Genomic DNA, 16,257 nt, shown 5'->3' with positions numbered 1-16,257 from the left:
GTGTGCTTTGATGGACAAACTTCAGGGGCTGGAGATGGCTGCACCCTATGTGGAGTGATCTCCTAGTGGAGATCAAAAGGGGGAAATTGTGGAAATATAAATGCCTTATTATTAGTAACTAAGACTAAGATATATTTGGGACTTTGCTGCTTATAGATTGATTTTAATTAGGAGTTTTAGTTATGCTTTTGATAGTTAGAAAAAACCTTAACATTAGACTCTAGTATCAAAACATGATGAGTGTGCATTATTCAAAGTTAAGGCTTGCAGGTGTTTTCTGTCTGTATCATGAGGAGCAAGGAGTGTATGTGGGGAGGTGTGCCACTCCTCTCTCTGCTGGCCGGAACTTCTGATAACTATTCCACTCCTGAAACTTCCTGAAGATGTGTGCATCATTAATTAAATGATGAAATGTATGTCTGTTTCTTTGATGCTGTTGCTGGGTAGACATCCACAGATAGAATGATTGTGTATTGTAACTGAAAAAAAAGGTGCTGCACAGCAACGTGGGGTATAAATGTAATGGACCAGCCCAAGTCAGACAACACAGACGTTTCCAGGTAGCAGTGTAATGGTGCATTCACACCGAACGTGGATTCTGTGATAGGAGCGGCCGATTTACATGTTATCCCTATGTAGAGGCGTGTTCAGGAGCGGAGCGGCGCGAGATGGTGCGAAGGAGACGAAGGGCGCGGTGCGGTAGGCGCGCCGAGCGAAGCGGGAGCGATGGACGAGTTGAAATATCAGAACTTTTTTCCTAAATTCGCGTCGCGTCAACCAATCAGGGACTGAATGTGCCTGTGATGTAGGGTGAAGGACAGCAGCGGAGAAGAAGCGGTTATCAGTGAAGATGGTGGACCAGATCATAGTGGCGGTGTGCGGCAAGCCAGAGTTGTATGACTCAACTAATTACTTTTACCGAGACAAGTAATGAAATGACCTGGCCTGGTTATGTTTAGGCACAAATATCTTATATTTAGGAGATGTGGACATTAAAAGTCGGCTGTTTTTTTTATCGAACTGAGATTTATTTACTCACCGAAGACAGATGGACAGGCGTTCAGCAGTGGGGATACAGGGCCGGTAGTTGGTGTCCCGGAGGCCGATTTGTCTCCCAACGCAGAGAAGTACCGCTGAAATCGACCGTCATCCAGACGCAGCTCCTGGAGTAGGTGGTGGTACTCTCCGAACTGTTCCAGTCCCTGAAGAATCTGGTGAACCCAGGGACGTCGACGGCATTTTTCGGCTCTCCACAGGAAAAACACAGTAATTAGGTCCGTGAAATCCATGTCCCCCATGTTCAGTTGACACCAGCAAGCAGCAGATAGAAGCTCTTCCTATTTTATGAAACGGCGAAGGGTTGCAGTTAGTTGCCAGTTGGCAACGTGGAGTTCATGTGGAATGTGAAGTGAGCAACAGCACACAAATGACGCAAAATACTCGCAGAATCCGCGTTCGGTTTGAACGCACCTTAAGTGTGATGTCCCCTTCTCTGAATTCAGGTTAGTTTTAATAAACTTGTGGAAAAGTATAAATGATCTCTGACTGAGTATTGTCGTTTGGGGTGCCAAATAAGAGGTGATGAGAGGTGAGGAGTAATGTAAGAATTAACAGATGGCCAGTGAATTTTATCTACCTCAACAACTGCCAGGTAGCCAATTCCAACTTTGTATTTTTGGCAGTCTTCCTGCATGCAGGAAACCGAGGAGACTGTGAGAAGAGAGAAAAAGAGAGAGACCGAAGTCTCTATCTACACCCTCCAGTCGAGGGTCCGGGCAGCTGAAATTCTTTCAACAAGTAAAGGGACCAGAACTCACCTCCTCTTGTTGTGGGCCCGAATCAGAGCCGCCCAGGCCCCGCTCTCCGGACGGGGGAACACAAACCTCTCCCTGGACTGGACTGCTGAACTAATGTCAAAGTGACCTGGCAGGATTCAGGATATCATGAGTCTTGCCGGCTGAACTGTTTCCATCCAGTCTGCAAGTTTGCTTCTACAATAACAAGGCCATCAGTCATTCCTGATGCCAAGAACTTTTCCTTATCTAATGTGTTCCCAGACAGGCCTTGCATGCTGCATAGAGTGACCTTTCCCTTATACCCAGAACAATCTTCACAAAACTCATCTTTACATATGGTGAAAACAATAACACTTTTAATCTACCAGACAAAGCTTTAAGCTTCCACATGATCCACTTTGGTCAAAGCTTCCATGGCGCATCGATGCAGTAATTATTGCTAAAGTACTGAGTGCATAGAAATAGACAGCCTTTTCAGAAGACTGACGCTTCTGTTAAAATAAGATTTTTTTATTGATCTTACATAAAATTACATAAAACCTTTTTGAAACCAGTGACAAAAACACAGACTTAAGTCAATTACACACAAAATGATTCAAACCTAGTTGTAAGACAAATAAAATTCAGGATATTATTGCAATTGGTAAACAGTTCTCCTTTTAAGGAAGCTCAGCCAGCTTCATAAAGGCATTGACTTTGATGAAATTCTCATACAGAGCAAACATGTGGAGAGAGCAGGAGGAAACTCTCAACAAAACCCAGGTCTGCATGAATACCCATCTGCTGTGACCGACTCAGGGATGAGAGGACTAAAAGCACACACACAAACAAAGAAATTATCTTGGCCCTCATTACTCTATTTCATTTCATTGAGGTTCAAAAAAATTTACTTCTGCACAACTCTGGTGAGATCTTAGTATTTCAATCTGATTTGGTCTGGGTTTTAACTAGGCCATTGCAGCGACTTGATTGTTTTCTTTAGCTGATCTATTGTAGATTTGCTTGTGTCTGGGATCATAGTTCTGTTGATAACCCACTTTGGTCCAAGCTACAGCTGACTTTATCTTGACTCAAAGATACTCTGGTATTTGGAGGAGTTTATGGTCGACTCAATGACTCCAAGGTCCTCTGATTGTGTATTAGAAACCAAAGCGTTCACATGTACAGAAAACACACCTGTGATAAAACTCAATCTGAACAATAGATTAAATACAGTGGACAATAGATTAAATACAGTGGACAGACACGAGTGGAAAAGAAACTACCAGTTATACAACTAATCCGCAACTTAACATTTTTTAAAGATTAAAATACAAAAATCAGCCACAACAGAAATCCTGAAACCAACGATTGAAGACTGTTGCCTTTAACGTAAATGCACATATATATCAAAGCAAACTGCAGTTTTATTATTCATAGATTAGCCACTAGAATTAATAGATTACCTGCGGTGTGTACTCTCATGTGTGTATTTAAACTGGCTTCATTGGTAAATTTATGTCCACAAACTTCACAACAGAAAGGTTTCTCTCTTGTGTGCACTCTCATGTGTTTGTTCAAATGATCTTTTTGGGTAAATCTCTGTCCACAAACAACACAACAGAAAGGTTTCTGACCAGTGTGGATTCTCATGTGTGTATTCAAATTGTCTTTTCTCGTAAATCTTTGTCCACAAACTTCACAACAGAAAGGTTTCTGACCCGTGTGGATTCTCATGTGTGTATTTAAACTGGCTTCATTGGTAAACTTATGTCCACAAACTTCACAACAGAAAGGTTTCTCTCTTGTGTGCACTCTCATGTGTTTGTTCAAATGATCTTTTTGGGTACATCTCTGTCCACAAACACAACAGAAAGGTTTCTGACCAGTGTGGATTTTCATGTGTGTATTCAAATAGTCTTTTCTCGTAAATCTTTTTCCACAAACTTCACAACAGAAAGGTTTCTGTCTCGTGTGTATTCTCAAGTGTGTGTTTAAATTTCCTCTTTGGGTAAATCTATGTCCACATAGATCACAACAGAAAGGTTTCTGTCCCGTGTGTATTCTCATGTGTGCGTTTAAACTGGCTTCATGGGCAAATCTATGTCCACAAAGATCACAACAGAAAGGTTTCTGTCCCGTGTGTATTCTCATGTGTGTGTTTAAATTGGCTTTATGGGTAAATTTATGTCCACAAAGATCACAACAGAAAGGTTTCTGCCCTGTGTGGACTCTCATGTGTGTGTTTAAATTTCCTCTTCGGGTAAATCTATGTCCACAAAGATCACAACAGAAAGGTTTCTCTCCTGTGTGGACTCTCATGTGTGTGTTTAAAGCATATTTTCCATTACATATTTTACTACACTCTTTACAGCTCAACTTCACTCCAGCCTGGACTTTCTTTATTGAGCCCACCCTTTTATTCTCCGTAAAACATTTATTATCCAAAGAGCTTGAAGAACCTTTTTCTAAATCTGTCATGTGTTTCTGAATAGAGTGACTGTGAACATGCTGTCCAGCAAAGTCAGAGGAGCTAAAAGGTTTGTTAACAATGTTTCCATCTAACTCAGGATATCTGCTCTCCTTCCAGTCATTGTCCATGTCCTTAGTTTTCAGTCCAGATTCATCATCCTCTTCTTCCTTCTCAGTGACTTTAACCTCTGAGGAAATGCAACAATCTTCGTGATCTCGTATCCAGATGGATTCTTCTCCATAGTTCTCCTCTTCAAGCTCTCTGCCTCTAATTTGGTCTTGATGAAGCTGTAACAGCAGAGGGGACTGTTTATCATCCACACTCTTTACTGGAATAGCAGTGACTGGAAAGCTGATGGCATCAATCTCCTCCCCATTAAGCTGCTCTTCCTCCAGACTGGTGCAGACTTCCTCCTGTTCCTTCTTTATGTGGAGGGGCTTTGGGTCATGTAGGTCAGCACAAACTCTGTGGTTTACAGCAGCTTTTTCTTTAACCATCAGCATCTGCTTAACATCTGCAGGAAACATTGAAACACATCATGCTTATTAGAAAGCATTTTGACTACAACCTGGACTAAGTGGCTTTTTAATAAAGATATTTAGGTGCTGTGGTAATATTTAATTCTTTCAATTAATTACAGTTTTCTCAAATTTCCTTTATTGTTGCATTATTCACAAATTGCCTTTCTATATGCAAATAAATATCAGCTGCTTAAGATAGCTGCTGGCCTATATAAAGGTTTTATAATACCATAATTTTGCACAATGGTACAATTGGTAAAAGCAAAGACCCCAGTTATCCAACAATGCAGTCAATTTCAATTTATTATTTAAATTGGTTAAAAACCTTTCTATCTAAGGAAACCTAGCTGAATGCATGGAGTCACTGACTAGCAGCATTTGCTTCTCCTAGATGAGCATGTAGAGACAGTGGAGAGGAAACAATCAAGGACAAGGAGGTATGAGAAAACAAGCAATGGGTCAGGTTCAAACAGCATATGAGAAAAGCTTGGTCCGGCAAAGCTTTAGGAAGGATCATGGCCGCAGCAGTGGAAACTGGGTCATACGCGATAACTAGATCGTGTTACTTCATACCCATATACAACCAGTCGTTGATTTGGCCAGACACGGGGTAAAACTGAATCCCTGCTGCAGATAATTATCAGCAGAAATGTCTGAATAGAATGGTTGTTTACTTTACTAATGCCATCTTTGAATGCAACATGTTTGATTTTCACAGAGAACATAAAAAGCAACAACCTCAGCGAAATTTAAGAAGCTTCAGCTCAAGGGAGAAAAAAGAAACAGCCATAGTTGCCTTTATGATCTGGCTGCTGCCTCCCCTCATAACAGATAGCTGTTGCCTTGACATAAACTGTGCTGTGTCCTCGTCTCTCAGCTTTGTTGAGTCTTCTCTTAGAGAAAAAGAACTAACTGCTCTATAATGCTGGTGGAAAAAGTGTTTCTGATGGATCACTGTGAAAATAGAGCATACTCCTGAAATGTAAATACCACGTTTCTCCTGGTCCATTACAAAGTCATTGAAATCTATCCGTCTGGCAAGGGTTATAAAACCATTTCTAAGGAGTAGGGACTCCAGATAACCACAGTCAGAGCCATTTTCCACAAAAGACCCAGGAGTGGCTGGTCTACCAAAATTACTCTACAACAATTCATCTCAGAGGTCAGAAAAGAGCACAGGTATCTAAAAATCTGTGGGACACACTTCCCTTATTGAAGGTCAGCGTTGATGATTGAAGAATAAGACAGACCTGGGGTTACAATGGCATCGGTGGGAGAGTTCAAAGACAAAAATCTATACGGTCCAAAAGGAGTTAATCCATTCTTTTAGCTCTCAGCGGTAATGACTGTTGGATTTGGCATCCTGCTGAACATGATTACTTCATCCTCAGTAAGTGAGACAGCATTGGAAGTAACTGTAGAACAGCTTTGGTCCAGTGGAGCTTCCCGAGTTATCAAAAATATTAGCTTCTTCTAAACCTTCAACTTGTACGTTAGACCCAATCCCAACCAAATTATTAAAGGAAGTGTTCCCTCTGATTACCAGCCCCATTTTAGATATGATTAATCTATCTTTAGTAAATGGATATGTACCACAGGATTTTAAGGTAGCTGTAATTAAACCTTTACTTAAGAAACCTTCACTTGATCGAGATGACTTGAAAAATTACAGACCTTCTTAATTCAGACAGGACAGAAGTTGTTTTTGTAGAAAATCGAGACTGCTTAGTCAATTAATGCGGACAGCATTAAATTGACCTCCGGTAATAAAGTAAAAAAAAGTGTTATTTTTGAACAGGACATGTCATTTAAATCCCATATTAAACAGGTTTCTAGGATTTCCTTCTTTCATCTCCGGAACATTGCCAAAATTAGAAATATCCTATCTAGGAGTGACGCTGAAAAACTAGTCCATGCATTTGTTACTTCAAGGCTGGACTATTGTAATTCTTTACTATCAGGATGTCCACAAAATGCAGTTAAAAGCCTTCAGCTGATTCAAAATGCTGCAGCAAGAGTTCTGATGACAATTAAAAAGAGAGATCATATTTCTCCTACTTTAGTTTCCCTTCATTGGCTCCCTGTTAAATCCAGAATATAATTTAAAATTCTCCTCCTCACATATAAAGCCCTTAATGATCTAGCTCCATCATACATCAGAGATCTGATTGTTCCATATGTTCCTAACAGAGCACTTTGTTCTCAGACTGCAGGTTTACTGGTGGTTCCTAGAGTCTCTAGAAGTAGAATGGGAGGCAGATCCTTTAGTTATCAGGCTCCTCTCAATTCAGTTTTATTTATATAGCGCCAATTCACAACACATGTTGTCTCAAGGCACTTCACAAAAGTCAGGTTCATACATTCCAATTAATCCTAACAATTGAACAGTGCAGTCGGAGTTAGTTATTTATTCAAATTGGATAAAAAGTTTTTCTATCTAAGGAAACCCAGCAGATTGCATCCAGTCAGTGACTTGCAGCAATCCCTCCTCCTGGATGAGCATGTAGAGACAGTGGACAGTCACTAGCGTTGACTTTGCAGCAATCCCCCATACTGAGCATGTATGTAGTGACAGTGGAGAGGAAAAACTCCCTTTTAACAGGAAGAAACCTCCAGCAGAACCAGGCTCAGTGTGAGCGGCCATCTGCCACGACCGACTGGAGGTTTGAGAGAACAGAGCAGAGACACAAAGAGAACAAAGAAGCACTGATCCAGGAGTCCTTTCTATGGGAAGGAAAAGTAAATGTTAATGGATGCAGCTCCTTTAGTCATTTCACCTAGAAAAAAAGAACAGACAAACTCTGAACCAGTTTTCAAGGTTAGAGTCTGAAAGAGAGCACATAGAGTTAGTCACAGTAGAAGCTCAGTCAATTTCCATGTCTAGGAGAGAGAAAGGGTTAAACACTAAAAGACAGGGCTATGTGGATCATCGGTAGAGGGTGAGCATTAAGTTGTTGCCAGCAGAAGCTCGGACAATTCCCCTCTCCAGAAAGGTGTCACAGGCAGACACAGAGCCAGGCCAGGTGTAGCTTCTAGGAAGAGAAAAGAGAGAACAAGGTTAAAAGCTGAAATAACAGCAAATAATGCAAAATTGGAGAGTAGTGTGAGAATGTAGTGCAGAGGGTGAAAGTGGTCATTATGTCCTCCAGCAGCCTAAGCCTATAGCAGCATAACTACACAGATAGTTTCAGTTTAGATCATTTAGTTAAATGGCGCTTATTTACAACAACGTCGTCTCAAGGCACCCCACAAAGGGTCCCACTGATGGTCATTGTTATACTAAAAACTACAATGATTGGGATACCTCTCTCTGTCAGTCTGATTATAACCATTGGAAAAGAGAAGGGGTCATACAGGTAGCAGAAATGGAGGGTGTGTTTGCACCTCAACCATAACTGAGCCAGTTTAGGCTAAACCTGACTCCCCCTTACTCCAACCAACAGGGAGGGAGCCTTCCTCCCTCCCTGTTGGCTAAAAGTAGACAGGGTGTCTGCCTCACGGACTAAAACTGGGAGCTGGTTCCACAGGAGAGGAGCCTGATAACTAAAGGATCTGCCTCCCATTCTACTTCTAGAGACTCTAGGAACCACCAGTAAACCTGCAGTCTGAGAACAAAGTGCTCTGTTAGGAACATATGGACCAATCAGATCTCTGATGTATGATGGAGCTAGATCATTAAGGGCTTTATATGTGAGGAGGAGAATTTTAAATTCTATTCTAAAATTAACAGGGAGCCAATGAAGGGAAGCTAAAATAGGAGAAATATGATCTCTCTTTTTAATTTTCATCAGAACTCTTGCTGCAGCATTTTGAATCAGCTGAAGGCTTTTAACTGCATTTTGTGGACATCCTGATAGTAACGAATTACAATAGTCCAGCCTTGAAGTAACAAATGCATGGACTAGTTTTTCAGCGTCACTCCTGGACAGGATATTTCTGATTTTGGCAATGTTCTGGAGATGAAAGAAGGAAATCCTAGAAACCTGTTTAATATGGGATTTAAATGACATGTCCTGGTCAAAAATAACACCAAGGTTTTTTACTTTATTATCAGAGGTCAATTTAATGCCATCCAGGTTAAGTGAGTGACTAAGCAGTTTCTTTTTTAAAGACTCCGGTCCAAAGACGACAACTTCTGTCTTGTCTGAATTTAGAAGCAAAACATTTAACGTCATCCAAGTTTATATATCTTCAAGACATGCTTGTAGTCTATCTAACTGGTTGGGCTCATCAGGATTTATGGATAAGTAAAGCTGAGTGTCATCAGCGTAACAGTGAAAATTTATCCTATGCTGCCTGATAATTTTACCTATTGGAAGCATATATATAGTAAAGAGAATTGGCCCAAGTACTGAGCCCTGTGGTACTCCACAATTAACCTTGGAGTTTAAAGATTATTTATCATTTACATGAACAAACTGGAATCTGTCAGACAGATAAGATTTAAACCAGCCTAGCGCTGTTCCCCTGATCCCTACAGCATATTCCAGCCTTTCTAAGAGAATTTTGTGATCAACTGTATCAAATGCAGCACTGAGATCTAGCAGAACCAGAACAGACACAAGTGCATTATCTGAGGCCATAAGAATATCAATAGTGACTTTCAGCAGAGCTGTTTCAGTGCTATGATGAGCTCTGAAGCCTGACTGAAACTCTTCAAACAGGTCATTGCTGTATAAATGCTCACACATTTGTTTAGCAACCATTTTCTCAAGAATTTTAGATAAGAACAGAAGATTGGACATAGGTCTGTAATTTTTCAAGTCATCGATCAAGTGAAGGTTTCTTAAGTAAAGGTTTAATTACAGCTAACTTAAAAGCCTGTGGTACATATCCATTTACTAAGGATAGATTAATCTTATCTAAAATGGGGCTGGTAATCAGAGGGAACACTTCCTTAAATAATTTGGTTGGGATTGGGTCTAACATACAAGTTGAAGGTTTAGATGAAGCTAATATTTCTGATAACTCAGGAAGCTTCACAGGATCAAAACAGTCCAAACAAAAATCAGGTTCTGCAGTTATTTCCAATGTTGTCTCACTTGCTGAGGATGAAGTAATCATCTTCAGGAGTTTGTCAAAGATTTGTTTTTAATAGAATCAATTTTATTTAAGAAGAATCCCATAAAGTCATGACTGCTAAGAGCTAAGGGAATGGATGGCTCAACAGAGCAATGACTCTGTGTAAGTTTAGCAACTGTACTAAAGAGAAACCTAGGATTATTCTTGTTCTCTTCTATTAATGATGAGAAATAAGCTGTTCTAGCTTGGCGAAGTGTCTTTTTATACAACAGTAGGCTATTTTTCTAGATTAAGTAGGAATCCTCTAGGTGTGTAGAGCACCATTTTCTCTCCAAATTTCTAACATTGTGCTTTAAAGTACGCAGCTCTGAATTAAACCAAGGAGCTAGCCTCCTATTAATGATTACCTTCTTTTTCAAGGGGGCTGCATTGTCTAATGCATCACGCAATGATGAAGAAACACTATGAACAAAATAATCAATTTGTGAAGGGGCATAAACAGAATTATTCCCCTCCACTGTGCTTTTCAGTGATAATGAGGAAATTAAAAGTGGAACAGATTCTTTAAAGGTTGTTACAGCATCGCCTGATAATGATCTACTATAATGAAATTTTCTTTCAGGTGTGGAGTACTCGGTTAAATTAAACTCAAAGGTTATTAAGAAATGGTCAGACAGGACAGGGTTATGAGAGAATATTGTTATGTCTTTACACTCAATGCCATATGTCAGCACAAGGTCCAGAGAATGAAGACAAAGGTGGGTAGGTTTGTTAATGTTTTGATCAAAGCCAATAGAGTCTAAGATAGCATTAAACGCTATATTTAGGCTATCACTTTCAGCGTCTACATGAATGTTAAAATCCTCCATTATAATAACTTTATCTGTATTTAACACTAAATCAGATAAAAGGTCTGAAAACTGATCTAAAAATTGAGAGTAAGGGCCTGGTGGACGGTACAAAACAACAAACAGAAGAGGCTTTAGTGCTTTGCAATTTGGATGAGGAAAACTAAGGATTAAATATTCAAAAGAGTTGTAGCTATTGATTGGTCTGGTGCTAATCAATAAATCCGACTGAAAGATGGTTGCTACTCATCCTCGCCCAGTAATTCGAGGAATGTGAAAATTTAAATAATTAGTAGGAGTTGACTCATTTATAGTAACATAATCCTCTTGCTGCAGCCAGGTTTCTGTGAGGCAAAGTAAATCAATCTGATTGTCACAAATCAGGTCACTAACTAGCAATGTCTTTGAAGAGAGAGATCTTGACACTGGCCAAGCAGCTGCTGCCAAAAACCTAATGTTCTCCATCAACAGATGATACAGATGTTTAACCCCAGCCTCTCCTAGACATAGCTACTGTCTGACCTTTTACTGTGACTAACTGTGCTTTCTATCATACTGTCAGACTTAGATTTAGACAGTTTAACTGCTTAGCTGTCTTTCTCTACTAGATGAACCCACTGAGAGAGCTACTGGGCCTTTAACGCTTTACTTTTCTTTCACATAAAAAGTATTGCTGGATTAGTGCTTCTGTGTTCTTTTTGTGTCCCTGCTCTTTTCTCTCAGACTCCCAGTCGGTTGTGCAAGATGAGTCTGACTCTTGTTCTGCTGGAGTTTTCTTCTTGTTAAATGCTAATGTAGATGCAGGTGGATGTTTTCCATGAATGAACTCTATGAATTGTTAAGCAGTGCTGAAGTTGCAAAAGTCAAAAAATAAAAGGTAGGTGATATTGCGGCCCACAGGGGCAGACATGGCAGCAAAGTGGACCAGATGGCACAAGCAGGGTGGAGAAAGCCCAACCTCTCACACACGGAAGAGCAGCTCTTTTCTAGATAGGAGGCGCTAGTGCTGGGCGATATGGAAAAAAACATATCACGATATAGACTATTTTATATCACAATAACGATATATATCATGATATACCCGCAACTTTTCTGTTATTCTCTGAAAAATATGACAAAATAATATCATTGCTTAATTTTTTCCAACTTTATTTTAAAGTGATATTGTATGGAGCCCGCGAGAGGACATGGGGGATTTCTTTTCTTTTGCGTCCCCACGCAATGTTGTTAATCACCTTGAGAAAGCTGTGCATTTTGGAACAGCAGCACAGATGACAAACTGCTCACAAAACAAACACTGATATGGCATCGGTATGGTTTATTTGTCATATGCAGGGTCACATACAGTCAACAATGCAATGAAATGCTTAGGATAAGAAGAACCGTTCAAATCACTACAAAAACAAAAGCACTAAGTACCCATCATGCAGCAGCAATAAGCATATAAAGTGTCACAGATGTGGTTTCGTGCAGTATTATTGTCCAGAGTTCAGTAGTTTGACAGCTTGTGGATAAAAACTGTCTTTAAGTCTGATTGAAGATCCTTTTATTTAAGGCCGATTTCAAAATAAAACTCAATAAATCTCAAAAACAGGTCTAGTGTTTGTTCCATTTTTGCAGTTATCTGGTTTGGAAACTCTCCCACAATGTATTGCGAGATAATGCAAAGACTATTGCGAGAGAACGCAAAAGTAATGCGTGGGGACGCAAAAGAAAAAAAACTCCCCCATGTCCCTCGCGGGCTCGGTAACATTTAACTGAACTGTCACAAATGAGAAAAATACATTTTAGTGCAGTAATATATGTGTATCAAATGACAACAGATGAGGTAGAGCTGCAGTAGCAGCAGATTCAACAAAATCAAATGCAAATTCAGAATGACAGAGGTCAAATATAAAGGCCACACACTAAGTGCAGAAGGTCTGAGACCTGATGATGAAAAGATCTGAGCCATTGTGTAAATGCCAACACCAGTAGAGAAGCCAGGATTGATGTGGTTCATGGGAATGGTGCAGTATCTGGCAAAATTGATTCTAAACCTGTCTGAGGTTTCTGCACCGCTAAGAAAGCTGCTCCAGGCTGAAGCAGAAATTTATTGGGAGGATCAACAACAACAAAGCTTTGAAATGTTAAAGAAACTCATCACTGGAGCTCCCACTCTGAAGTATTATGATGTCACCAAACCTATGAAACTGTCTGTTGATGGCAGCTCTAAGGTCATCGGAGCTGTGACCCTGCAAGATGAATGACCTGTGGCGTACGGCTGAAGGGCACCAACAGAATGTCATGGCAGATATGTGCAAATAGAGAAGGAGTTGTTAGCCATTGTGTATGGATCTGAAACATTCCACCAGTATGTATTTGACAAACTCATCCATGTATAAACTGACCACAAACCATTGGAGAGCATCTTTAAGAAGCTGCTTCATCAAGCTCCTATGAGGCTGCAAAGGATGCAGCTGCATCTTGAAAAGTACAGCTTGTGTGTCACCTACAAGCCTGGGAAAGAGCTTCACATAGAAGATGCACTGGGCCATGCTCACCTTAAAGAGCACAAAGAGGATCTCCTCAAAAAAGAGCTACAGATCAATTGGGTCATTCCACTGTTACCCATCTCAGATGAAAAACTGGAAATGTTCAGAGAAGCAAAATCACTTGACTCAGTTCTTCAGGAGCTAAAAAAACCTGTCAATAAATGGGTGGCCAAGAGACAGAAAGACCTCCACTGAGCAAAGTGTTTGCTGATTTGGACTGTGATGACTCTGCTGATAAGGTTGAGACATACACACAGTCTTCTACACCAGCTCAAAGCGAGGACGGTGCTGAGCCGCCTGGGTTCACGCAGCCTTACCACAATAGATCGGGTAGATTGGTCAGAACTCCATTGAGACGTAGAGTGAAAATATGGTAGTGTACACCGAGTTAATTTTATAACTGATTTAAAGCTAGTTATGTTATAACTCTCACAAAGAGCTAGGCTATGGTTGGTTTAGAATGACTGGTTTACAACGAGGTTCTTTAAAAGGAGGCGTTTTATGGCTTTCACTTATTAGTTAATTGTTTGGTTGGGATTGTTTCTTATACATTTGAAGAAAGCTAAATATCTGTTACCATATTACAGGCCTGTGTGTACATGGACTCTTGTTCTACACACATATACATTTATATGTGCATAAAATGTGTTAAGAAATAACTGAAGAAAGGGAATGTAATCGTTTGATGTTACTGTTTTATTGTGAAAGGCTTCGGACTTCCGGTAGCGAGAGTTTGTTGCCTTTCACAATAAAACAGTAACATCATACATTACAGATGCATCTCCTTGAAAAGACCCTATGGATAAAAACTGGTTCATGACATCTTTTTCTTTTTGACCTGTCTGTTGATTATTGTTCTTGATGACTTGTGAACAAAATTTTGTTCTGTATGTTTTATAATTTTCAATAAAAGTTGAGAAACAATAAAAAAAACAAATTGAGCACACTTGTGCCCCTTTCCCACTGGCCCGACTTGGCTCCACTCGGCTCGCTTTGCGGGCATTTCCTTTACTGTTATTTCAGTACCGGTACCTCCTTTTTTGGTACCTCCTTCTTACCTCCCATCTGAATGAACTAAATTTGAGACTACAGGGACAATTATGTCTCCGAGCTGATGACAGCCGTCCGCTCCTTTCAGAGGAAGCTTGAGGTGTTCAAGGAAGACCTGCAGGAAGAGTGTGCCCACTATACAAGAACAGGTTCAGGGGGAGCGAGATGTGTGTTTTCTTTGTTGGTTTTATTGATAAGATGATTCTAAACTTCAGAAACCGTTTTGACAGCATCAACTTTGGATCGCAGCTCAACATGTTAATTCAGAACCCATTTCTCATCATATATCAAGTAGTTCTCAGAGGAAGTGGCACAGCTCCTTAAATGGCTAGATCATGGGCCTCTCCAGATGCAGTTGATTGATCTCCAAGCAGATGTGACTCTGAAAGAGCAGTTTGAAAAAAACTGACCCTCCCTCTTTCTGGCTCCAAATGGTCCCTGAAACAACCTTCTCAGGTCTGAAGAAAGTAGCCATATACATCCTGACCATGTTTGGCTCCACACACAACTGTGAAGCAGCTTTTTCTGCAATGGACATTATCAAAACTAAATGCCGTTCAAGACTCACTAATGAACACCTCCATATGTGCATGAGAATGGCTTTGACTCCATTCAAGCCAAGGTTTAAAGTTCTGGCAGGGGAAGCTCGAGCTCAGTTTTCTCACTGAGCAAAAAAGGGAGAAAACTCAACACAAAAGATGAAGAAAATGAGCTTCTTGTTGTTAAAATTTCTTATCTATAAACCTGTTGAGATTGTTGATGTAACACAAAAAGAGAAAATTCCAGCTCTTTGTTTTAGTTTCTGAATTTAACACTTAAAATGAAGTTATCATATTAATATTGTCTTATTTGCAAATGTAGCTCAAATTGTTTTAGCAAATGAAAGAAAATTGCACATATGGGCAGTTATACATATGTTCAGTTCTATGATATGTCACAATATACCGACAATAAATACTGTGAAAACATTTTATGAGTTAAAGTGAATTAAGTGTAAGGTATTGATCATATGCCGATGATGAGACAGTTACAAGGCTACTTAAATATATATTACATTGAATAGTTACATTTTATAACTTTCTGGACCCCTGCTTAAACAAATTTTCTCCAACTGGACCTTTTCAAGTTTTAGTTGAAGACCCCTGCTCTATCAGATAGGACCCACAATATGGCGGACGCGGATGGTTTCTGTCGAGTTAAGAAGCGTTTCCTGTTTTGCGTGTATGGGGCACACTTGGCCTTTAGAAAGCTAATACGTTAGTCACCTTAAAATGTTCCTAAACTGTAGCTTAGATGAAAACATACAAACCTAATCTGTGCAGCAGAACTTTGGGGTTGAAACCAGCCTCCAAGGTGTTGTGGAGCCGCTGAAATCCTTCCTCTTTTTTAGCGGTTTGGGAAATGTCTCCCACTGCTGCACTCTGCCACCGTTTGAACTGCTGCCTCCACATCTCTGTTAGCTTCTCCTCAGATGTTCCTTTAACAGTTACTGAGCAGTTAGAGATCAGCTTCCTTCCAAACTCAGCGAAGCAAAGTTAGACTTTGTTCTTCCTCACACGGAGAAATATCCCTCTGCAGGCGTAGTTCTCAGCTCCCACCACTCCGAGTCTTCACGGATGTTTCTCCCCAAACTCTGGTGACGTCAGTGTGCAAGAGACGAGCAACGCGCATGCGTGTGGTGACATATTTAGCATATTCTATGCATAAAAGGCTGTCTTTTTAGAGCTCAGCCACTAGATTTAAGGGCATTTTACCCAATCAGTGCACTGCAAGGGCAGACAAAAACAGTAAAGTATGACATTTAACTCACTGTACTTGTTATTGTTGGACAATAAAACAGCTGTCAACATGTGTTGCAAGTCTGAGGTGAGTCTGAGTGTGGAGCTATACCATGAGTAGACACAGATGTTTCCTGCATATGATTAAGCTAAAGTTGTTCAACTGAAAACTGTCTCTGTCTAAACCCTTTGTACCTCTGCTACAAAACACAGTTCACACACAAAGCAATGGACACTGTGTTTTATGTACATTCAC

The 16,257-nt window shown here is 40.2% G+C and overlaps 1 protein-coding gene across 1 annotated transcript; it reads right to left on the bottom strand.

The window, feature by feature from the left end:
- Nucleotides 1-2,285: 2,285 nt before the first annotated feature.
- On the bottom strand, nucleotides 2,286-15,893 carry LOC124857351 (gastrula zinc finger protein XlCGF57.1-like). Its single transcript, XM_047348572.1, has 2 exons — nucleotides 15,533-15,893; nucleotides 2,286-4,762 (listed from the first exon to the last, which is right to left on the bottom strand). Exons 1-2 carry the CDS (start codon nucleotides 15,672-15,674, stop codon nucleotides 3,210-3,212), a joined length of 1,695 nt encoding a protein of 564 aa, XP_047204528.1. The 5' UTR covers nucleotides 15,675-15,893; the 3' UTR covers nucleotides 2,286-3,209.
- Nucleotides 15,894-16,257: the final 364 nt, after the last annotated feature.

Source organism: Girardinichthys multiradiatus, chromosome 20 (genome assembly GCF_021462225.1).
Source record: "Girardinichthys multiradiatus isolate DD_20200921_A chromosome 20, DD_fGirMul_XY1, whole genome shotgun sequence".
Lineage (NCBI taxonomy): Eukaryota > Metazoa > Chordata > Actinopteri > Cyprinodontiformes > Goodeidae > Girardinichthys > Girardinichthys multiradiatus.
This window is presented reverse-complemented; position numbering and strand designations above follow the sequence as displayed.

What these genes read in the sequence shown, in the direction of transcription:
- LOC124857351 (XM_047348572.1), bottom strand. Translation starts at nt 15,674, where the DNA reads ATGTGGAGGCAGCAGTTCAAACGGTGGCAGAGTGCAGCAGTGGGAGAC. An exon ending in AGTTCTGCTGCACAGATTAG is followed by an intron (nt 4,763 to 15,532) that starts GTTTGTATGTTT and finishes TGTTTCCTGCAG; the next exon opens with ATGTTAAGCAGATGCTGATG.